This window comes from Oncorhynchus keta, unplaced genomic scaffold (genome assembly GCF_023373465.1).
Source record: "Oncorhynchus keta strain PuntledgeMale-10-30-2019 unplaced genomic scaffold, Oket_V2 Un_scaffold_12948_pilon_pilon, whole genome shotgun sequence".
Classification (NCBI taxonomy): Eukaryota; Metazoa; Chordata; class Actinopteri; order Salmoniformes; family Salmonidae; genus Oncorhynchus; species Oncorhynchus keta.
The window spans coordinates 75,401-101,621 of NW_026290768.1; the positions used below are offsets into that span (position 1 = coordinate 75,401).

General features: G+C 42.1%; 1 protein-coding gene across 1 annotated transcript in view; it reads right to left on the reverse strand.

Annotated features, from left to right (window-relative positions):
* Nucleotides 1-26,221, reverse strand: part of LOC127927324 (CUB and sushi domain-containing protein 3-like) — a 65,621-nt gene that overhangs the window by 34,590 nt on the left and 4,810 nt on the right. The window contains exon 2 of the mRNA XM_052513486.1: nt 14,812-14,938. Coding sequence (XP_052369446.1) covers nt 14,812-14,938 — 127 coding nt within the window. The remainder of the gene's footprint in view (nt 1-14,811; nt 14,939-26,221) is intronic.

The window sequence follows — 26,221 nt, forward strand, 5'->3', positions numbered from 1 at the left end:
TATTACCCTATACTGTACTGCTGTGGTGTTAATCTAGTGGTATTACTCAATACTGTACTGCTGTGGTGTTAATCTAGTGGTATTACCCTGTACTGTACTGTACTGCTGTGGTGTTAATCTAGTGGTATTACCCTATACTGTACTGTACTGCTGTGGTGTTAATCTAGTGGTATTACCCTGTACTGTACTGCTGTGGTGTTAATCTAGTGGTATTACCCTATACTGTACTGCTGTGGTGTTAATCTAGTGGTATTACCCTATACTGTACTGCTGTGGTGTTAATCTAGTGGTCAATATGTACTGCCTAGTGGTATTATACTGTACTGTACTGCTGTGGTGTTAATCTAGTGGTATTACCCTAGTACTGTACTGTACTGCTGTGGTGTTAATCTAGTGGTATTACCCTTACTGTACTGCTGTGGTGTTAATCTAGTGGTATTACTGTACTGCTGTGGTGTTAATCTAGTGGTATTACCTCATACTGTACTGTACTGCTGTGGTGTTAATCTAGTGGTATTACCCTATACTGTACTGTACTACTGTGGTGTTAATCTAGTGGTATTACTGTACTGTACTACTGTGGTGTTAATCTAGTGGTACTGTACTGCTGTGGTGTTAATCTAGTGGTATTACCCTATACTGTACTGTACTACTGTGGTGTTAATCTAGTGGTATTACCCTATACTGTACTGTACTACTGTGGTGTCAATCTAGTGGTATTACCCTATACTGTACTGTACTGCTGTGGTGTTAATCTAGTGGTATTACCCTATACTGTACTGCTGTGGTGTTAATCTAGTGGTATTACCCTATACTGTACTACTGTGGTGTTAATCTAGTGGTATTACCCTATACTGTACTGCTGTGGTGTTAATCTAGTGGTATTACCCTGTACTGTACTGTACTGCTGTGGTGTTAATCTAGTGGTATTACCCTATGCTGTACTGTACTGCTGTGGTGTTAATCTAGTGGTATTACCCTATACTGTACTGCTGTGGTGTTAATCTAGTCGTATTACCCTATACTGTACTGTACTGCTGTGGTGTTAATCTAGTGGTATTACCCTATACTGTACTGTACTACTGTGGTGTTAACTAGTGTATTACTACTGTGGTGTCAATCTAGTGGTATTACCCTATACTGTACTGTACTGCTGTGGTGTTAATCTAGTGGTATTACCCTATACTGTACTGTACTACTGTGGTGTTAATCTAGTGGTATTACCCTATACTGTACTGTACTGCTGTGGTGTTAATCTAGTGGTATTACCCTATACTGTACTGTACTGCTGTGGTGTTAATCTAGTGGTATTACCCTATACTGTACTGCTGTGGTGTTAATCTAGTGGTATTACCCTATACTGTACTGCTGTGGTGTTAATCTAGTGGTATTACCCTATACTGTACTGCTGTGGTGTTAATCTAGTGGTATTACCCTATACTGTACTGTGGTGTTAATCTAGTGGTATTACCTATACTGTACTGTACTGCTGTGGTGTTAATCTAGTGGTATTACCCTATACTGTACTGTACTGCTGTGGTGTTAATCTAGTGGTATTACCCTGTACTGTACTGCTGTGGTGTTAATCTAGTGGTATTACCCTATACTGTACTACTGTGGTGTTAATCTAGTGGTATTACCCTGTGCTGTACTGTACTGCTGTGGTGTTAATCTAGTGGTACTGCTGTGGTGTTAATCTAGTCATATTACCCTATACTGTACTGTACTGCTGTGGTGTTAATCTAGTGGTATTACCCTATACTGTACTGTACTGCTGTGGTGTTAATCTAGTGGTATTACCCTATACTGTACTGTACTGCTGTGGTGTTAATCTAGTGGTATTACCCTATACTGTACTGCTGTGGTGTTAATCTAGTGGTATTACCCTATACTGTACTGTACTGCTGTGGTGTTAATCTTAATACTCTGGTGTTAATCTAGTGGTATTACCTATTCTGTACTGCTGTGGTGTTAATCTAGTGGTATTACCCTACTGTACTACTGTACTGTACTGCTGTGGTGTTAATCTAGTGGTATTACCCTACTGTACTGTACTGCTGTGGTGTTAATCTAGTGGTATTACCCTATACTGTACTGTACTGCTGTGGTGTTAATCTAGTGGTATTACCCTATACTGTACTGTACTACTGTGGTGTTAATCTAGTGGTATTACCCTGTACTGTACTGTACTGCTGTGGTGTTAATCTAGTGGTATTACCCTGTACTGTACTGTACTGCTGTGGTGTTAATCTAGTGGTATTACCCTATACTGTACTGTACTGCTGTGGTGTTAATCTAGTGGTATTACCCTGTACTGTACTGCTGTGGTGTTAATCTAGTGGTATTACCCTATACTGTACTGTACTGCTGTGGTGTTAATCTAGTGGTATTACCCTATACTGTACTGCTGTGGTGTTAATCTAGTGGTATTACCCTATACTGTACTGTACTGCTGTGGTGTTAATCTAGTGGTATTACCCTATACTGTACTGCTGTGGTGTTAATCTAGTGGTATTACCCTATACTGTACTGTACTACTGTGGTGTTAATCTAGTGGTATTACTATACTGTACTGTACTACTGTACTGCTGTGGTGTTAATCTAGTGGTATTACCCTATACTGTACTGCTGTGGTGTTAATCTAGTGGTATTACCCTACTGTACTGTACTGCTGTGGTGTTAATCTAGTGGTATTACCCTGTACTGTACTGTACTACTGTGGTGTTAATCTAGTGGTATTACCCTATACTGTAGTGCTGTGGTGTTAATCTAGTGGTATTACCCTATTCTGTACTGCTGTGGTGTTAATCTAGTGGTATTACCCTATACTGTACTACTGTGGTGTTAATCTAGTGGTATTACCCTGTACTGTACTGCTGTGGTGTTAATCTAGTGGTATTACCCTATACTGTACTGTACTGCTGTGGTGTTAATCTAGTGGTATTACCCTATACTGTACTGTACTACTGTGGTGTTAATCTAGTGGTATTACCCTATACTGTACTACTGTATTAACCTAGTGGTATTACCCTATACTGTACTACTGTGGTGTTAATCTAGTGGTATTACCCTACTGTACTGTACTGCTGTGGTGTTAATCTAGTGGTATTACCCTATACTGTACTGTACTGCTGTGGTGTTAATCTAGTGGTATTACCATACTGTACTGCTGTGGTGTTAATCTAGTGGTATTACCTATACTGTACTGCTGTGGTGTTAATCTAGTGGTATTACCCTATACTGTACTGCTGTGTTAATCTAGTGGTATTACCCTATACTGTACTACTGTGGTGTTAATCTAGTGGTATTACCCTAATACTGTACTGCTGTGGTGTTAATCTAGTGGTATTACCCTGTACTGTACTGTACTGCTGTGGTGTTAATCTAGTGGTATTACCCTATACTGTACTGTACTGCTGTGGTGTTAATCAGTGGTATTACCCTATACTGTGGGTGTTAACTAGTGGTATTACCCTATACTGTAGTACTGTGGTGTTAATCTAGTGGTATTACCCTACTGTACTGCTGTGGTGTTAATCTGCTGTGGTGCTGTGGTGTTAATCTAGTGGTATTACCCTGTACTGTACTGTACTGCTGTGGTGTTAATCTAGTGGTATTACCCTATACTGTACTGCTGTGGTGTTAATCTAGTGGTATTACCCTACTGTACTGTACTGCTGTGGTGTTAATCTAGTGGTATTACCCTATACTGTACTGCTGTGGTGTTAATCTAGTGGTATTACCCTATACTGTACTGTACTGCTGTGGTGTTAATCTAGTGGTATTACCCTATACTGTACTGTACTACTGTGGTGTTAATCTAGTGGTATTACCCTATACTGTACTGTACTACTGTGGTGTTAATCTAGTGGTATTACCCTATACTGTACTGTACTGCTGTGGTGTTAATCTAGTGGTATTACCCTATACTGTACTGTACTGCTGTGGTGTTAATCTAGTGGTATTACCCTATACTGTACTACTGTGGTGTTAATCTAGTGGTATTACCCTATACTGTACTGCTGTGGTGTTAATCTAGTGGTATTACCCTGTACTGTACTGTACTGCTGTGGTGTTAATCTAGTGGTATTACCCTATACTGTACTGCTGCTGTGGTGTTAATCTAGTGGTATTACCCTATACTGTACTGTACTGTGGTGTTAATCTAGTGGTATTACCCTATACTGTACTGCTGTGGTGTTAATCTAGTGGTACTGTACTGTACTGCTGTGGTGTTAATCTATGCTGTACTGTACTGCTGTGGTGTTAATCTAGTGGTATTACCCTATACTGTACTGCTGTGGTGTTGTACTACTGTACTGCTGTGGTGTTAATCTAGTGGTATTACCCTATACTGTACTGTACTACTGTGGTGTTAATCTAGTGGTATTACCCTATACTGTTACTGTATTACCCTATACTGTACTGTACTGCTGTGGTGTTAATCTAGTGGTATTACCCTATACTGTACTGCTGTAATCTAGTGGTATTACCCTATTCTGTACTGCTGTGGTGTTAATCTAGTGGTATTACCCTATACTGTACTGTACTGCTGTGGTGTTAATCTAGTGGTATTACCCTATACTGTACTGTACTGCTGTGGTGTTAATCTAGTGGTATTACCCTGTACTGTACTGTACTGCTGTGGTGTTAATCTAGTGGTATTACCCTAGTATACTGTACTGTACTGTACTACTGTGGTGTTAATCTAGTGGTATTATATACTGTACTGTACTACTGTGGTGTTAATCTAGTGGTATTACCCTATACTGTACTGCTGTGGTGTTAATCTAGTGGTATTACCCTATACTGTACTGTACTGCTGTGGTGTTAATCTAGTGGTATTACCCTATACTATACTGTACTGTACTGCTGTGGTGTTAATCTAGTGGTATTACCCTGTACTGCTGTGGTGTTATCTAGTGGTATTACCCTATACTGTACTGTACTACTGTGGTGTTACTGTACTGCTGTGGTGTTAATCTAGTGGTATTACCTATACTGTACTGTACTGCTGTGGTGTTAATCTAGTGGTATTACCCTATACTGTACTGTACTGCTGTGGTGTTAATCTAGTGGTATTACCTGTACTACTGTTAATCTAGTGGTATTACCCTATACTGTACTGCTGTGGTGTTAATCTAGTGGTATTACCCTATACTGTACTGTACTACTGTGGTGTTAATCTAGTGGTATTACCCTATACTGTAGTGCTGTGGTGTTAATCTAGTGGTATTACCCTATTCTGTACTGCTGTGGTGTTAATCTAGTGGTATTACCCTATACTGTACTACTGTGGTGTTAATCTAGTGGTATTACCCTGTACTGTACTGTACTGCTGTGGTGTTAATCTAGTGGTATTACCCTATACTGTACTGTACTGCTGTGGTGTTAATCTAGTCGTATTACCCTATACTGTACTGTACTGCTGTGGTGTTAATCTAGTGGTAATACCCTATACTGTACTGTGGTGTTAATCTAGTGGTATTACCCTGTACTGTACTGTACTGCTGTGGTGTTAATCTAGTGGTATTACCCTATACTGTACTGTACTGCTGTGGTGTTAATCTAGTGGTATTACCCCTGTACTGTACTGTACTGCTGTGGTGTTAATCTAGTGGTATTACCCTATACTGTACTGTACTGCTGTGGTGTTAATCTAGTGGTATTACTGTACTGTACCTATACTGGGTATTACCCTATACTGTACTGCTGTGGTGTTAATCTAGTGGTATTACCCTACTGTACTGTACTGCTGTGGTGTTAATCTAGTGGTATTACCCCTATGTGGTGTTAATCTAGTGGTATTACTCAATACTGTACTGCTGTGGTGTTAATCTGTGGTATTACCCTATACTGTACTGCTGTGGTGTTAATCTAGTGGTATTACCCTATACTGTACTGTACTGCTGTGGTGTTAATCTAGTGGTATTACCCTATATACTGCTGTGGTGTTAATCTGTACTGCTGTGGTGTTAATCTAGTGGTATTACCCTATACTGTACTGTACTGCTGTGGTGTTAATCTAGTGGTATTACCCTATACTGTACTGTACTGCTGTGGTGTTAATCTAGTGGTATTACCTATACTGTACTGTACTGTGGTGTTAATCTAGTGGTATTACCCTATACTGTACTGTGGTGTTAATCTAGTGGTATTACCCTATACTGTACTGCTGTGGTGTTAATCTAGTGGTATTACCCTATACTGTACTGTACTGCTGTGGTGTTAATCTAGTGTACTGTACTGTACTGCTGTGGTGTTAATCTAGTGGTATTACCCTATACTGTACTGTACTGCTGTGGTGTTAATCTAGTGGTATTACCCCTATACTGTACTGCTGTGGTGTTAATCTAGTGGTATTACCTATACTGTACTGCTGTGGTGTTAATCTAGTGGTATTACCCTATACTGTACTGCTGTGGTGTTAACTGTACTGTACTGTGGTGTTAATCTAGTGGACTCAACTACTGTGTGTTAATCTAGTGGTATTACCCTATACTGTACTGTACTGCTGTGGTGTTAATCTAGTGGTATTACCCTATACTGTACTGTACTACTGTGGTGTTAATCTAGTGGTATTACCCTGTACTGTACTGTACTGCTGTGGTGTTAATCTAGTGGTATTACCCTATACTGTACTGTACTGCTGTGGTGTTAATCTAGTGGTATTACCCTATACTGTACTGTACTGCTGTGGTGTTAATCTAGTGGTATTACCTGTACTACTGTTAATCTAGTGGTATTAATCTGTACTCACGTGTTAATCTAGTGGTATTACCCTATACTGTACTGCTGTGGTGTTAATCTAGTGGTATTACCCTATACTGTACTGTACTGCTGTGGTGTTAATCTAGTGGTATTACCCTATACTGTACTGCTGTGGTGTTAATCTAGTGGTATTACCCTATACTGTACTGCTGTGGTGTTAATCTAGTGGCTGTACTGTACTGCTGTGGTGTTAATCTAGTGGTATTACCCTATACTGTACTGCTGTGGTGTTAATCTAGTGGTATTACCCTATACTGTACTGCTGTGGTGTTAATCTAGTGGTATTACCCTATACTGTACTGTACTGCTGTGGTGTTAATCTAGTGGTATTACCCTATACTGTACTGTACTGCTGTGGTGTTAATCTAGTGGTATTACCTGTACTGTACTGCTGTGGTGTTAATCTAGTGGTATTACCCTATACTGTACTGTACTGCTGTGGTGTTAATCTAGTGGTATTACCCTACTGTACTGTACTGCTGTGGTGTTAATCTAGTGGTATTACCCTATACTGTACTGCTGTGGTGTTAATCTAGTGGTATTACCTATACTGTACTGTACTACTGTGGTGTTAATCTAGTGGTATTACCCTATACTGTACTGTACTGCTGTGGTGTTAATCTAGTGGTATTACCTATACTGTACTGTACTGCTGTGGTGTTAATCTAGTGGTATTACCCTATACTGTACTGTACTGCTTTGGTGTTAATCTAGTGGTATTACCCTGTATACTGTACTGTACTGTGGTGTTAATCTAGTGGTATTACCCTATACTGTACTGCTGTGGTGTTAATCTAGTGGTATTACCCTATACTGTACTGCTGTGGTGTTAATCTAGTGGTATTACCCTATACTGTACTGCTGTGGTGTTAATCTAGTGGTATTACCCTGTACTGTACTGTACTGCTGTGGTGTTAATCTAGTGGTATTACCTACCCTATACTGTACTGTACTGCTGTGGTGTTAATCTAGTGGTATTGCCCTATACTGTACTGTACTGCTGTGGTGTTAATCTAGTGGTATTACCCTACTGTACTACTGTGGTGTACTGTACTGCTGTGGTGTTAATCTAGTGGTATTACCCTGTACTGTACTGCTGTGGTGTTAATCTAGTGGTATTACCCTATACTGTACTGCTGTGGTGTTAATCTAGTGGTATTACCCTATACTGTACTGTACTGCTGTGGTGTTAATCTAGTGGTATTACCCTATACTGTACTGTACTACTGTGGTGTTAATCTAGTGGTATTAATCTGTGGTGTTAATAGTGGTATTACCTATACTGTACTGTACTGCTGTGGTGTTAATCTAGTGGTATTACCCTGTACTGTACTGTACTACTGTGGTGTTAATCTAGTGGTATTACCCTATACTGTACTGTACTGCTGTGGTGTTAATCTAGTGGTATTACCCTATACTGTACTGTACTGCTGTGGTGTTAACTGTACTACTGTACTGCTGTGGTGTTAATCTAGTGGTATTACCCTATGCTGTACTGTACTGCTGTGGTGTTAATCTAGTGGTATTACCCTATACTGTACTGCTGTGGTGTTAATCTAGTGGTATTACCCTATACTGTACTGTACTGCTGTGGTGTTAATCTAGTGGTATTACCCTATACTGTACTGTACTACTGTGGTGTTAATCTAGTGGTATTACCCTATACTGTACTGTACTACTGTGGTGTTAATCTAGTGGTATTACCCTATACTGTACTGCTGTGGTGTTAATCTAGTGGTATTACCCTATACTGTACTGTACTACTGTGGTGTTAATCTAGTGGTATTACCCTATACTGTACTGCTGTGGTGTTAATCTAGTGGTATTACCCTATACTGTACTGCTGTGGTGTTAATCTAGTGGTATTACCCTATACTGTACTGTACTGCTGTGGTGTTAATCTAGTGGTATTACCCTATACTGTACTGCTGTGGTGTTAATCTAGTGGTATTACCCTATACTGTACTGTACTGCTGTGGTGTTAATCTAGTGGTATTACCCTATACTGTAGTGCTGTGGTGTTAATCTAGTGGTATTACCCTATACTGTACTGACTGCTGTGGTGTTAATCTAGTGGTATTACCCTATACTGTACTGTACTACTGTGGTGTTAATCTAGTGGTATTACCCTGTACTGTACTGCTGTGGTGTTAATCTAGTGGTATTACCCTATACTGTACTGTACTGCTGGTGTTAATCTAGTGGTATTACCCTACTGTACTGTACTGCTGTGGTGTTAATCTAGTGGTATTACCCTACTGTACTGTACTGCTGTGGTGTTAATCTAGTGGTATTACCTATGCTGTACTGTACTGCTGTGGTGTTAATCTAGTGGTATTACCTATACTGTACTGTACTGCTGTGGTGTTAATCTAGTGTTAACTGTACTGCTGTGGTGTTAATCTAGTGGTATTACCCTATACTGTACTGTACTGCTGTGGTGTTAATCTAGTGGTATTACCCTATACTGTACTGTACTGCTGTGGTGTTAATCTAGTGGTATTACTCAATACTGTACTGCTGTGGTGTTAATCTAGTGGTATTACCCTGTACTGTACTGTACTGCTGTGGTGTTAATCTAGTGGTATTATCCTATACTGTAGTGCTGTGGTGTTAATCTAGTGGTATTACCCTATACTGTACTGCTGTGGTGTTAATCTAGTGGTATTACCCTGTACTGTACTGCTGTGGTGTTAATCTAGTGGTATTACCCTATACTGTACTGCTGTGGTGTTAATCTAGTGGTATTACCCTATACTGTACTGCTGTGGTGTTAATCTAGTGGTATTACCCTGTACTGTACTGTACTGCTGTGGTGTTAATCTAGTGGTATTACCCTATGCTGTACTGTACTGCTGTGGTGTTAATCTAGTGGTATTACCCTATACTGTACTGCTGTGGTGTTAATCTAGTCGTATTACCCTATACTGTACTGTACTGCTGTGGTGTTAATCTAGTGGTATTACCCTATACTGTACTGTACTACTGTGGTGTTAATCTAGTGGTATTACCCTATACTGTACTGCTGTGGTGTTAATCTAGTGGTATTACCCTATACTGTACTGTACTACTGTGGTGTTAATCTAGTGGTATTACCCTATACTGTACTGCTGTGGTGTTAATCTAGTGGTATTACCCTATACTGTACTGTACTGCTGTGGTGTTAATCTAGTGGTATTACCCTATACTGTACTGCTGTGGTGTTAATCTAGTGGTATTACCCTATACTGTACTGTACTGCTGTGGTGTTAATCTAGTGGTATTACCCTATACTGTACTGTACTGCTGTGGTGTTAATCTAGTGGTATTACCCTATACTGTACTGCTGTGGTGTTAATCTAGTGGTATTACCCTATACTGTACTGTACTGCTGTGGTGTTAATCTAGTGGTATTACCCTATACTGTACTGTACTACTGTGGTGTTAATCTAGTGGTATTACCCTATACTGTACTGTACTGCTGTGGTGTTAATCTAGTGGTATTACCCTATACTGTACTGTACTGCTGTGGTGTTAATCTAGTGGTATTACCCTATATTGTACTGCTGTGGTGTTAATCTAGTGGTATTACCCACTGTACTGTACTGTGGTGTTAATCTAGTGGTATTACCCTATACTGTACTGTACTGCTGTGGTGTTAATCTAGTGGTATTACCTATACTGTACTGCTGTGGTGTTAATCTAGTGGTATTACCCTACTGTACTGTACTGCTGTGGTGTTAATCTAGTGGTATTACCCTATACTGTGTACTGCTGTGGTGTTAATCTAGTGGTATTACTATACTATACTGTACTACTGTGGTGTTAATCTAGTGGTATTACCATACTGTACTGTACTGCTGTGGTGTTAATCTAGTGGTATTACCCTATACTGTACTGTACTGCTGTGGTGTTAATCTAGTGGTATTACCCTATACTGTACTGTACACTGTGGTGTTAATCTAGTGGTATTACCCTATACTGTACTGTACTACTGTGGTTTAATCTAGTGGTATTACCCTATACTGTACTGTACTGCTGTGGTGTTAACTAGTGGTATTACCAAACCTGTACTGCTGTGGTGTTAATCATTACCCTATGTGTTTGTAAGCTGTGGTGTTAATCTAGTGGTATTACCCTACAATACTGTACTGTACTGCTGTGGTGTTAATCTAGTGGTATTACCCTGTACTGTACTGCACTGCTGTGGTGTTAATCTAGTGGTATTCTATGCTGTGGTGTTAATCAGTGGTATTACCCTGTACTGTACTGTACTGCTGTGGTGTTAATCTAGTGGTACGCCTATACTGTACTGTACTACTGTGGTGTTAAACGCCTATTACTGCTGTGGTGTTAATCTAGTGGTGTTTGTAGAGGCTCTGTGAACATCTCAGAAACCAATCTACTGCCATGCCATGGCAACACTATGTGTTTGGAGAGTTTTGTCATCTCAGAAACATCTCAAACCTGCCTGTGCATTGCAGCAAGTGCAATCTATGTGTAGAAGACCATGCTGTTTTTATGTATTGACAGTATATGTACAGTGCCATGGCAATGTCTGAACATCTCAGAAACGCCATGCCATGGCAATCTATGTGTTTGTAGAGAGTTGAACATCTCAGAAACACCATGCCATGGCAATCTATGTGTTTGTAGAGAGTTGCATGCCATGGCAATCTATGTGTTTGTAGAGAGTTGAACATCTCAGAAACGCCATGCCATGGCAATCTATGTGTTTGTAGAGAGTTGAACATCTCAGAAACGCCATGCCATGGCAATCTATGTGTTTGTAGAGAGTTGAACATCTCAGAAACGCCATGCCATGGCAATCTATGTGTTTGTAGAGAGTTGAACATCTCAGAAACGCCATGCCATGGCAATCTATGTGTTTGTAGAGAGTTGAACATCTCAGAAACGCCATGCCATGGCAATCTATGTGTTTGTAGAGAGTTGAACATCTCAGAAACGCCATGCCATGGCAATCTATGTGTTTGGACAGAGTTGAACATCTCAGAAACGCCATGCCATGGCAATCTATGTGTTTGTAGAGAGTTGAACATCTCAGAAACGCCATGCCATGGCAATCTATGTGTTTGTAGAGAGTTGAACATCTCAGAAACACTATACCATGGCAATCTATGTGTTTGTAGAGAGTTGAACATCTCAGAAACACCATGCCATGGCAATCTATGTGTTTGTAGAGAGTTGAACATCTCAGAAATGCCATGCCATGGCAATCTATGTGTTTGTAGAGAGTTGAACATCTCAGAAACACCATGCCATGGCAATCTATGTGTTTGGACAGAGTTGAACATCTCAGAAACGCCATGCCATGGCAATCTATGTGTTTGTAGAGAGTTGAACATCTCAGAAACAATATACCATGGCAATCTATGTGTTTGTAGAGAGTTGAACATCTCAGAAACGCCATGACATGGCAATCTATGTGTTTGTAGAGAGTTGAACATCTCAGAAACAATATACCATGGCAATCTATGTGTTTGTAGAGAGTTGAACATCTCAGAAACACTATGACATGGCAATCTATGTGTTTGTAGAGAGTTGAACATCTCAGAAACAATATACCATGGCAATCTATGTGTTTGTAGAGAGTTGAACATCTCAGAAACGATATGATGTGGCAGTCGCCACCGAACTATCACACCCACTCAACCAGGAGTACCAGCTCCTACCATCAGGCCGCAGATACAGAGTCCATCTTCACAAAACACGGCAGAGCCCAGAAATCATTCATTCCCACCAGAATAATTTACGATCTGAATTAGGAACTGTATCCATGTGTTGTCTACTATAGTTTGTGATTGGTGTGCATTTATGCACCTGTTGGTGATGCTGTTGTCTACTATAGTTTGTGATTGGTGTGTATTTATGCACCTGTTGTTGGTTAAGATACAAGAAAGGGACACAAAATAAATAATAATTATGAATTATTATATTAATTATTACTACTAATTATTATTATTAATTAGTGTTATTAATTATATATTAATCAGTATTATTAATTATTACATTACTTATCATTATTAATTATTAGTATTAATTGTATATTAAATATAACTATTAATTATATATTAATCATTAGTAGTGATTATATATCAATTAGTATTATTAAGTATATATTAATTATTACTATTAATTATATAATAATTATTAGTAGTGATTATATATCATTTAGTATTATTAATTATATATGACTAATTATTATTTATTATATTAATTATTGTTATCTACGTTTTGAAAACCTGTATCTCCTAACCTCTGTAGAGTTGGAAACCTGTATCTCCTAACCTCATTGTAGAGAGTTGCAAACCTGTATCTCCTAACCTCTTTGTAGAGTTGAAAACCTGTATCTCCTAACCTCTTTGTAGAGTTGAAACCTGTATCTCCTAACCTCTTTGTAGAGTTGGAAACCTGTATCTCCTAACCTCTTTGTAGAGTTGGAAACCTGTATCTCCTAACCTCTTTGTAGAGTTGGAAACCTGTATCTCCTAACCTCTTTGTAGAGTTGGAAACCTGTATCTCCTAACCTCTTTGTAGAGTTGGAAACCTGTATCTCTAACCTCTTTGTAGAGTTGGAAACCTGTATCTCTAACCTCTTTGTAGAGTTGGAAACCTGTATCTCTAACCTCTTTGTAGAGTTGGAAACCTGTATCTCTAACCTCTTTGTAGAGTTGAAACCTGTATCTCCTAACCTCTTTGTAGAGTTGTAAACCTGTATCTCCTAACCTCTTTGTATAGTTGGAAACCTGTATCTCTTAACCTCTTTGTAGAGTTGGAAACCTGTATCTCCTAACCTCTTTGTAGAGTTGGAAACCTGTATCTCTTAACCTCTTTGTAGAGTTGGAAACCTGTATCTCCTAACCTCTTTGTAGAGTTGGAAACCTGTTTCTTTAAACCTCTTTGTAGAGTTGGAAACCTGTATCTCCTAACCTCTTTGTAGAGTTGGAAACCTGTATCTCCTAACCTCTTTGTAGAGTTGGAAACCTGTATCTCCTAACCTCTTTGTAGAGTTGAAACCTGTATCTCCTAACCTCTTTGTAGAGTTGAAACCTGTATCTCCTAACCTCTTTGTAGAGTTGGAAACCTGTATCTCCTAACCTCTTTGTAGAGTTGGAAACCTGTATCTCTAACCTCTTTGTAGAGTTGAAACCTGTATCTCCTAACCTCTTTGTAGAGTTGAAACCTGTATCTCCTAACCTCTTTGTAGAGTTGAAACCTGTATCTCCTAACCTCTTTGTAGAGTTGAAAACCTGTATCTCCTAACCTCTTTGTAGAGTTGAAACCTGTATCTCCTAACCTCTTTGTAGAGTTGGAAACCTGTATCTCCTAACCTCTTTGTAGAGTTGGAAACCTGTATCTCCTAACCTCTTTGTAGAGTTGGAAACCTGTATCTCCTAACCTCTTTGTAGAGTTGGAAACCTGTATCTCCTAACCTCTTTGTAGAGTTGGAAACCTGTATCTCCTAACCTCTTTGTAGAGTTGGAAACCTGTATCTCCTAACCTCTTTGTAGAGTTGAAACCTGTATCTCCTAACCTCTTTGTAGAGTTGTAAACCTGTATCTCCTAACCTCTTTGTATAGTTGGAAACCTGTATCTCTTAACCTCTTTGTAGAGTTGGAAACCTGTATCTCCTAACCTCTTTGTAGAGTTGGAAACCTGTATCTCTTAACCTCTTTGTAGAGTTGTAAACCTGTATCTCCTAACCTCTTTGTAGAGTTGGAAACCTGTTTCTTTAAACCTCTTTGTAGAGTTGGAAACCTGTATCTCCTAACCTCTTTGTAGAGTTGGAAACCTGTATCTCCTAACCTCTTTGTAGAGTTGGAAACCTGTTTCTTTAAACCTCTTTGTAGAGTTGGAAACCTGTATCTCTTAACCTCTTTGTAGAGTTGGAAACCTGTATCTCCTAACCTCTTTGTAGAGTTGGAAACCTGTTTCTTTAAACCTCTTTGTACAGAGATGGAAACCTGTTTCTTTAAACCTCTTTGTAGAGTTGATAAACTGTATCTTTAAAACATGAAGGTGTTTGTTGTATTGACTCACGCAGACACTGAGGCAGATCTCCTCTCCAGGAGCCCAGGCCCACACAGGTGAGGATAGCTGGGAAGGAGAGCTCGTACCCAGGCAGGCAGCTGTAGCTCACGCTGGTACCCCACTCAAACACGGAGCCCTCCAGGAGCCCGTTGTGGATGGGAGGAGGGGGAGGGCAGGTCACCACTGAGGAGAGAGAGGATGGAAAGATGCATTTGGCAACTCTTGACAGGACAATAGAAAAGTTTGTTTTGAAAATGTGTATATATTATTAGTAAAACCAACGCATTTCAGAGAATGCGTTAATCATAGTTTTTTTTTGAGGGGTAAATCAATCATTGAGGAGACAGGTAGACAGTTGGGTGGGCAGACGGGGCGGAAGGAACGAGAGACAGGGAAAGTTAAGGCCTGGATACACAACGCAATTAGAGAAGACTGCCAGTTTCAGAGGACAACAATAATCAACACGTCTGTCACCTTTTATGATGCTAGTTCAGCAGTTCTTGTATCTAACTATAGGACACAGCAGATCTCTGTAGATTATAGTGTGACCCTATAGAATGATGCTAGTTCAGTGGTCCTTGTATCTAACTATAGGACACAGCAGATCTCTGTAGATTATAGTGTGACCCTATAGAATGATGCTAGTTCAGTGGTCCTTGTATCTAACTATAGGACACAGCAGATCTCTGTAGATTATAGTGTGACCCCTATAGAATGATGCTAGTTCAGTGGTCCTTGTATCTAACTATAGGACACAGCAGATCTCTGTAGATTATAGTGTGACCCCTATAGAATGATGTTAGTTCAGTGGTCCTTGTATCTAACAGCAGATCTCTGTAGATTATAGTGTGACCCTATAGAATGATGTTAGTTCAGTGGTCCTTGTATCTAACTATAGGACACAGCAGATCTCTGTAGATTATAGTGTGACCCTATAGAATGATGTTAGTTCAGTGGTCCTTGTATCTAACTATAGGACACAGCAGATCTCTGTAGATTATAGTGTGACCCCTATAGAATGATGTCAGTTCAGTGGTCCTTGTATCTAACTATAGGACACAGCAGATCTCTGTAGATTATAGTGTGACCCTATAGAATGATGCTAGTTCAGTGGTCCTTGTATCTAATATATAATAATAATATATGCCATTTAGCAGACGCTTTTATCCAAAGCGACTTACAGTCATGTGTGCATACATTCTATGTATGGGTGGTCCTGGGATCAAACCCACTACCCTGGCGTTACAAGCACCATGCTCTACCAACTGAGCTACAGAAGGACCAACAGCAGATCTCGGTAGATTATATTGTGTGTTTGAGAGCATTTATCTGACTAGGAATTACTGTTGTGAGAGAATGGCTAGATTCCAAACGGCACCCTATTCCCTATATATAGTGCACTACTTTAAACCAGAGCCCTATGGCACCCTATTCCCTATATAGTGCACTACTTTAGACCAGAGCCCTATGGCACCCTATTCCCTATATAGTGCACTACTTTAAACTAGTTAGTACAGGACTAGTAAAGGTCTGTTAGTACAGGACTAGTAAAGGTCTGTTAATACAGGACTAGCACTACTTTTGTAATTGTTTGGGTTCTACATTTTTCAGGCGGTGCTGAAGCCCCCTCAGCATCTCTTGTTCCCACGGCGATGCATGAGGAGGCATGACCTTTATGAAACACTGAACAATAAACTAACCAAACCCTGTACTGAACGGTCGGTTAGGTTCTTTGTTCCTTATAATAAATCCCTAAGATTTCTTTATGCATCGAGCGTGTAGCTCCTGAATACAGAATCTTTCAGAGGGGGGCTGTCAATCATTTTGACCCCTCAATTTATGAGAGGGAAAAAATAAAGTATTGTTTTATTTTACAAAATATCTTTCTCTGAACAATTCCATAATAATAATAAAACCGTAGCATTCACATATAGCTCTGTATTGGAGTGATTTATTTCATAGTCTTAATCAAAAGTGTCAATAGATTTCAGACCCCCGTAACTCTACACGACGTCCCAACCTGCTCAGAAAAATGCATTTATCATAAAAATAAAATCAATAACGGTTTTATGTCTGTTTGACCGGTAATGAGTAAATAAACAGTCCTACAACAGTCCAACAACAGTCCGACAACAGTCCATCAACAGTCCGACAACAGTCCAACAACAGTCCGAGAACAGTCCGACAACAGTCCGACAACAGTCCAACAACAGTCCAACAACAGTCCAACAACAGTCCATCAACAGTCCGACAACAGTCCGACAACAGTCCGACAACAGTCCGACAACAGTCCAACAACAGTCCAACAACAGTCCAACAACAGTCCAACAACAGTCCAACAACAGCCCAACAACAGTCCATCAACAGTCTGACAACAGTCCATCAACAGTCCAACAACAGTCCAACAACAGTCCAACAACAGTCCAACAACAGTCCAACAACAGTCCAACAACAGTCCAACAACAGTCCAACAACAGTCCAACAACAGTCCAACAACAGTCCAACAACAGTCCAACAACAGTCCATCAACAGTCCGACAACAGTCCAACAACAGTCCAACAACAGTCCAACAACAGTCCATCAACAGTCCAACAACAGTCCAACAACAGTCCAACAACAGTCCAACAACAGTCCGACAACAGTCCGACAACAGTCCATCAACAGTCCGACAACAGTCCGACAACAGTCCGACAACAGTCCATCAACAGTCCGACAACAGTCCGACAATAGTCCGACAACAGTCCGACAACAGTCCGACAACAGTCCGACAACAGTCCAACAACAGTCCATCAACAGTCCAACAACAGTCAGACAACAGTCCAACAACAGTCCAACAACAGTCCAACAACAGTCCAACAACAGTCAGACAACAGTCCAACAACAGTCCAACAACAGTCCGACAACAGTCCAACAACAGTCCATCAACAGTCCAACAACAGTCAGACAACAGTCCAACAACAGTCCAACAACAGTCAGACAACAGTCCAACAACAGTCCAACAACAGTCCAACAACAGTCCGACAACAGTCCGGCAACAGTCCAACAACAGTCCATCAACAGTCCAACAACAGTCCGACAACAGTCTGACAACAGTCAGACAACAGTCCAACAACAGTCCGACAACAGTCCAACAACAGTCCAACAACAGTCCAACAACAGTCCAACAACAGTCAACAACAGTCCGACAACAGTCCATCAACAGTCCAACAACAGTCCAACAACAGTCCAACAACAGTCCAACAACAGTCCGACAACAGTCAACAACAGTCCAACAACAGTCCAACAACAGTCCAACAACAGTCCGACAACAGTCCAACAACAGTCCAACAACAGTCCGACAACAGTCCAACAACAGTCCAACAACAGTCCGACAACAGTCCAACAACAGTCCGACAACAGTCCAACAACAGTCCGACAACAGAGAGTTTCTTTGTGTTGCTCTCGAGTCCTTCAGAAAGTCTCTCTCTCTCTGTGTTCCAAACCGCCTCCTATTCCCTATTCCCTTTTTTAGCCAGAGCCCTGTGCTTCCCTTGTCAGAAAGGGAGTGGACCATATAAGGTACCATTTCACACACTTCATCTAAATTACATCCATAAATATAAATATCCAGCTGGTTGCAGAATGAGATGCCACAGTCGGATTCACCCAGATTATTACAATAATAATGACATGCAGTATTCACAACACAGCATCCACAATTACCTCCAAAACATCAGACAGACAGACAGACAGACAGACAGACAGACAGACAGACAGACAGACAGACAGACAGCATCCACAATTACCTCCAAAACATCAGACAGACAGACAGACAGACAGACAGCATCCACAATTACCTCCAAAACATCAGACAGACAGACAGACAGACAGACAGACAGACAGACAGACAGACAGACAGCATCCACAATTACCTCCAAAACATCAGACAGACAGACAGACAGACAGACAGCATCCACAATTACCTCCAAAACATCAGTCAGACAGACAGACAGACAGACAGCATCCACAATTACCTCCAAAACATCAGACAGACAGACAGACAGACAGACAGCATCCACAATTACCTCCAAAACATCAGACAGACAGACAGACAGACAGACAGCATCCACAATTACCTCCAAAACATCAGACAGACAGACAGACAGACAGACAGACAGACAGACAGACAGACAGACAGCATCCACAATTACCTCCAAAACATCAGACAGACAGACAGACAGACAGACAGACAGACAGACAGACAGACAGACAGACAGCATCCACAATTACCTCCAAAACATCAGACAGACAGACAGACAGACAGACAGGCAGGCAGGCAGACAGACAGACAGACAGACAGACAGACAGACAGACAGACAGACAGACAGACAGACAGACAGACAGACAGACAGACAGACAGACAGTAGAACTGTAAAACTTCCTAAACCCCAAGCAGCCTCGCTGGCTGGTATTAGAGCATCTTAGCTGAACATGCCAAAGAAAAACCTGAGGATCCCTAGACTCTTCAGGAATCCTGCTGGCTTCAGCTTTGAATGTGTCACTCTCTCCGTCTAGCTACAGCCTCGCTGCAACCTGGCATATCTCCATCAGCCACTATCAATCAGCAGCATATCCCAGCCTGCCTGGCTGTCTACCGGACAGGATGACAGCTGCCCTGAATCATGACAGTATCAGGGCCTGTGTCCCAAATCAACAAAAATCACCCTGTCAACCTCACCGTCTAGAAGTTAAAGGCAATCATGCAGAAACAAAAGGATGTTCTGATATAGAAGACGGGATTGTTTTTCCACCTCCGTCTCAAACTGATCATAATAATCTCACTCCTTCTTCTTCTACCCTTTTTATCACCTCTTCTTCTTCTACCTTTTTTATCACTTCTTCTTCTTCTACCCTTTTTCTCACCTCTTCTTCTTCTACCCTTTTTATCACCTCTTCTTCTTCTACCCTTTTTTCACCTCTTCTTCTTCTACCCTTTTTATCACCTCTTCTTCTTCTACCCTTTTTATCACCTCTTCTTCTTCTACCCTTTTTATCACCTCTTCTTCTTCTACCCTTTTTATCACCTCTTCTTCTTCTACCCTTTTTCTCACCTCTTCTTCTTCTACCCTTTTTATCACCTCTTCTTCTTCTACCCTTTTTCTCACCTCTTCTTCTTCTACCCTTTTTATCGCCTCTTCTTCTTCTACCCTTTTTATCACCTCTTCTTCTTCTACCCTTTTTATCACCTCTTCTTCTTCTACCCTTTTTCTCACCTCTTCTTCTTCTACCCTTTTTATCACCTCTTCTTCTTCTACCCTTTTTATCACCTCTTCTTCTTCTACCCTTTTTCTCACCTCTTCTTCTTCTACCCTTTTTATCACCTCTTCTTCTTCTACCCTTTTTATCACCTCTTCTTCTTCTACCCTTTTTATCACCTCTTCTTCTTCTACCCTTTTTATCACCTCTTCTTCTTCTACCTTTTTTATCACTTCTTCTTCTTCTACCCTTTTTCTCACCTCTTCTTCTTCTACCCTTTTTTCACCTCTTCTTCTTCTACCCTTTTTTTGTTGCTCCTGAGCGGCCAGATAAGTACAAATCTGTCATGAATAAACTGTATTCCACCATTAAGATGTTGTGGCTGCTTGCCTCTGATTGGCATCGAGGGAGATGGTCTCTGCGAAGCAATCTGCATACAGAACAGACCTGGGATCAAATACGATCTGAAAATCATTTCAGATACTGTGTCTGTGCTTGACTGAGCTTGTCTAATGCAATAGAACCAAAATAAAAGTCTCAATAAAAGGGCAAACCCCGCCACTCTTGGCCCTCCAGGCAAATGCTCAAAAGTATTTCAACGATTTCGAATACTATTTGAACCCAGTTGTGACACGCAGCACATTATGTCAGAATTTGATGCTGAACGATGCTTAAATAACAGCCCTGTTTCCAGTTTAACTGTAGTAGTTGTCCCATTAATACAGAGTACCAGATTAATAATCACATCTTTCCAGGTCTCTTTTATTTTTTATTAATTTACCCAGAATTAAAATAAATGCTAAGAAGTGCAGATGGGAGGGAGGGAACAGCACTATAGCAGCGCCTCTATAGAAGCCTCTCTGGCTCTCTGACTAAGTCAGGCACACAGGCCACTGGTAGAATTAGAATGATTAACAAGGATTCTCATTCTATTTCTACGCTGGTAACTATAGGAACAGAACAGTGGAATAGTTCAAATATTACATCTACTCCATTCTAGATGTAGAATATCTGTTCTATTCTAGATGTAGAATATCTGTTCTATTCCATTCTTGATGTAGAATATCTATTTATTCTATTCTTGATGTAGAATATCTGTTCTATTGTATTCTAGATGTAGAATATCTGTTTATTATATTATTGATGTAGAATATCTGTTCTATTGTATTCTAGATGTAGAATATCTGTTCTATTTGTATTCTAGATGTAGAATATCTGTTCTATTCTTTGATGTAGATTATATTCTAGAATTATATTCTATTCTTGATGTAGAATATATATTCTATTCTTGATGTAGAATATCTATTCTATTCTTGATGTAGAATATCTATTCTATTCTTGATGTAGAATATCTATTCTATTCTTGATGTAGAATATCTATTCTATTCTTGATGTAGAATATCTGTTCTATTCTATTCTAGATGTAGAATATCTATTCTATTCTTGATGTAGAATATCGACTCTTGATGTAGAATATCTATTATATTCTTGATGTAGAATATCTGTTCTACTCTATTCTTGATGTAGAATATATATTATATTCTTGATGTAGAATATCTATTCTATTCTTGATTGAATATCTATTCTATTCTTGTAGAATATCTGTTTATTATATTCTTGATGGAACAGGACTAATCGCACTATAACAACAGCCCCTCTGGCTTTACACACAGGTCAGAGGTTAATGGTAGAATCACTCTCACTGACTACTACACAGGTCAGAGGTTAATGGTAGAATCACTCTCCCTGACTACTACACACAGGTCAGAGGTTAATGGTAGAATCACTCTCCCTGACTACTACACACAGGTCAGAGGTTAATGGTAGAATCGCTCTCACTGACTACTACACACAGGTCAGGTCAGGTCAGAGGTTAATGGTAGAATCGCTCTCACTGACTACTACACACAGGTCAGAGGTTAATGGTAGAAGTGTTACTGACAGCAGCAGTCTCACTCAGGTCTCCATCAGGTGCCCTGTCTACAGACAAGAGAGGTGAAGGCCTGGGGTCAGACTCCACCCTGTCAGGTTGACTGCAACACTGTCAGTCTGCAGCTAGCAGAGAGATGAGGAACCCTGGTCCCAGCCAACACACAGTCTGTATACTATGGAGAGGTGGAGCTCTGGAACCATGGGGTGTGACTTCTCAATACCAGACTGGGTGCACAGCAGGCTGTCTGTCTGAGGTAACAGAGATTGGACCCTCCTCACTCCTCACCACCAGGCTGTTTGCTGGCTGACAAGACTGGCTGTCTGAGTCATGCTAGGTACAGCTGTGATAGATGAGGGATGGACTGGCTGTCTGAACTGAACAAGGCAAAGCTGTGATAGATGAGGGATGGACTGGCTGTCTGAGTCATGCTAGGTACAGCTGGGATAGATGAGGGATGGACTGGCTGTCTGAGTCATGCTAGGTACAGCTGGGATAGGTGAGGGATGGACTGGCTGTCTGAGTCATGCTAGGTACAGCTGGGATAGATGAGGGATGGACTGGCTGTCTGAGTCATGCTAGGTACAGCTGTGATAGGTGAGGGATGGACTGGCTGTCTGAGTCATGCTAGGTACAGCTGGGATAGGTGAGGGATGGACTGGCTGTCTGAGTCATGCTAGGTACAGCTGGGATAGATGAGGGATGGACTGGCTGTCTGAGTTGAGCTGCAGGGACTTGACTCATCAACACCAGTCTGGTGGAGTTGAGCTGCAGGGGACTTGTCATCAACACCAGTCTGTCTGAGTTGAGCTGCAGGGGACTTGACTCATCAACACCAGTCTGTCTGAGTTGAGTTGCAGGGGACTTGACTCATCAACACCAGTCTGTCTGAGTTGAGCTGCAGGGGACTTGACTCATCAACACCAGTCTGTCTGAGTTGAGCTGCAGGGGACTTGACTCATCAACACCAGGCTGGTAGAGTTGAGCTGCAGGGGACTTGACTCCTCAACACCAGTCTGGTAGAGTTGAGCTGCAGGGGACTTGACTCATCAACACCAGGCTGGTAGAGTTGAGCTGCAGGGGACTTGACTCCTCAACACCAGTCTGGTAGAGTTGAGCTGCAGGGGACTTGACTCATCAACACCAGTCTGGTAGAGTTGAGCTGCAGGGGACTTGACTCATCAACGCCAGTCTGTCTGAGTTGAGCTGCAGGGGACTTGACTCATCAACACCAGGCTGGTAGAGTTGAGTTGCAGGGGACTTGACTCATCAACACCAGGCTGGTAGAGTTGAGCTGCAGGGGACTTGACTCATCAACACCAGTCTGTCTGAGTTGAGCTGCAGGGGATTTGACTCATCAACACCAGTCTGTCTGAGTTGAGCTGCAGGGGACTTGACTCATCAACACCAGGCTGGTAGAGTTGAGCTGCAGGGGACTTGACTCATCAACACCAGGCTGGTAGAGTTGAGCTGCAGGGGACTTGACTCATCAACACCAGGCTGGTAGAGTTGAGTTGCAGGGGACTTGACTCATCAACACCAGTCTGTCTGAGTTGAGCTGCAGGGGACTTGACTCATCAACACCAGTCTGTCTGAGTTGAGCTGCAGGGGACTTGACTCATCAACACCAGTCTGTCTGAGTTGAGCTGCAGGGGACTTGACTCATCAACACCAGGCTGGTAGAGTTGAGCTGCAGGGGACTTGACTCATCAACACCAGGCTGGTAGAGTTGAGTTGCAGGGGACTTGACTCATCAACACCAGTCTGTCTGAGTTGAGCTGCAGGGGACTTGACTCATCAACACCAGTCTGTCTGAGTTGAGCTGCAGGGGACTTGACTCATCAACACCAGTCTGTCTGAGTTGAGTTGCAGGGGACTTGACTCATCAACACCAGTCTGGTAGAGTTGAGCTGCAGGGGACTTGACTCATCAACACCAGTCTGTCTGAGTTGAGCTGCAGGGGACTTGACTCATCAACACCAGTCTGTCTGAGTTGAGTTGCAGGGGACTTGACTCATCAACACCAGTCTGTCTGAGTTGAGTTTACAGGGGACTTGACTCATCAACACCAGTCTGTAGAGTTGAGCTGCAGGGGACTTGACTCATCAACACCAGGCTGGTAGAGTTGAGCTGCAGGGGACTTGACTCATCAACACCAGTCTGGTAGAGTTGAGTTGCAGGGGACTTGACTCATCAACACCAGTCTGGTAGAGTTGAGCTGCAGGGGACTTGACTCATCAACACCAGTCTGTCTGAGTTGAGTTTACAGGGGACTTGACTCATCAACACCAGTCTGTCTGAGTTGAGTTGCAGGGGACTTGACTCATCAACACCAGTCTGTCTGAGTTGAGCTGCAGGGGACTTGACTCATCAACACCAGTCTGTCTGAGTTGAGTTGCAGGGGACTTGACTCATCAACACCAGTCTGTCTGAGTTGAGCTGCAGGGGACTTGACTCATCAACACCAGTCTGTCTGAGTTGAGTTGCAGGGGACTTGACTCCTCAACGCCAGGCTGGTTGAGTTGAGTTTACAGGGGACTTGACTCATCAACACCAGGCTGGTTGAGTTGAGTTTACAGGGGACTTGACTCATCAACACCAGTCTGTCTGAGTTGAGCTGCAGGGGACTTGACTCATCAACACCAGTCTGTCTGAGTTGAGTTGCAGGGGACTTGACTCATCAACACCAGTCTGTCTGAGTTGAGCTGCAGGGGACTTGACTCATCAACACCAGTCTGGTAGAGTTGAGTTGCAGGGGACTTGACTCATCAACACCAGTCTGTCTGAGTTGAGTTGCAGGGGACTTGACTCCTCAACACCAGTCTGTCTGAGTTGAGTTGCAGGGGACTTGACTCCTCAACACCAGTCTGTCTGAGTTGAGCTGCAGGGGACTTGACTCCTCAACACCAGTCTATCTGAGTTGAGCTGCAGGGGACTTGACTCCTCAACACCAGGCTGGTAGAGTTGAGCTGCAGGGAACTTGACTCCTCAACACCAGTCTGTCTGAGTTGAGCTGCAGGGGACTTGACTCATCAACACCAGGCTGGTAGAGTTGAGCTGCAGGGGACTTGACTCATCAACACCAGTCTGTCTGAGTTGAGCTGCAGGGGACTTGACTCATCAACACCAGTCTGTCTGAGTTGAGCTGCAGGGGACTTGACTCATCAACACCAGGCTATCTGAGTTGAGCTGCAGGGGACTTGACTCATCAACACCAGTCTGTCTGAGTTGAGCTGCAGGGGACTTGACTCATCAACACCAGGCTGGTAGAGTTGAGCTGCAGGGGACTTGACTCATCAACACCAGTCTGTCTGAGTTGAGCTGCAGGGGACTTGACTCCTCAACACCAGTCTGGTAGAGTTGAGCTGCAGGGGACTTGACTCATCAACACCAGGCTGGTAGAGTTGAGCTGCAGGGGACTTGACTCATCAACACCAGTCTGGTAGAGTTGAGCTGCAGGGGACTTGACTCATCAACACCAGTCTGTCTGAGTTGAGCTGCAGGGGACTTGACTCATCAACACCAGGCTGGTAGAGTTGAGCTGCAGGGGACTTGACTCATCAACACCAGTCTGTCTGAGTTGAGTTGCAGGGGACTTGACTCATCAACACCAGTCTGTCTGAGTTGAGCTGCAGGGGACTTGACTCATCAACACCAGTCTGTCTGAGTTGAGCTGCAGGGGACTTGACTCATCAACACCAGTCTGTCTGAGTTGAGCTGCAGGGGACTTGACTCATCAACACCAGGCTGGTAGAGTTGAGCTGCAGGGGACTTGACTCCTCAACACCAGTCTGTCTGAGTTGAGCTGCAGGGGACTTGACTCCTCAACACCAGTCTGGTAGAGTTGAGCTGCAGGGGACTTGACTCATCAACACCAGCCTGGATGAGTTGAGCTGCAGGGGACTTGACTCATCAACACCAGGCTGGTAGAGTTGAGCTGCAGGGGACTTGACTCATCAACACCAGGCTGGTAGAGTTGAGCTGCAGGGGACTTGACTCATCAACACCAGTCTGGTAGAGTTGAGCTGCAGGGGACTTGACTCATCAACACCAGTCTGTCTGAGTTGAGTTTACAGGGGACTTGACTCCTCAACACCAGTCTGTCTGAGTTGAGCTGCAGGGGACTTGACTCCTCAACACCAGTCTGGTAGAGTTGAGCTGCAGGGGACTTGACTCATCAACACCAGTCTGTCTGAGTTGAGCTGCAGGGGACTTGACTCCTCAACACCAGTCTGTCTGAGTTGAGCTGCAGGG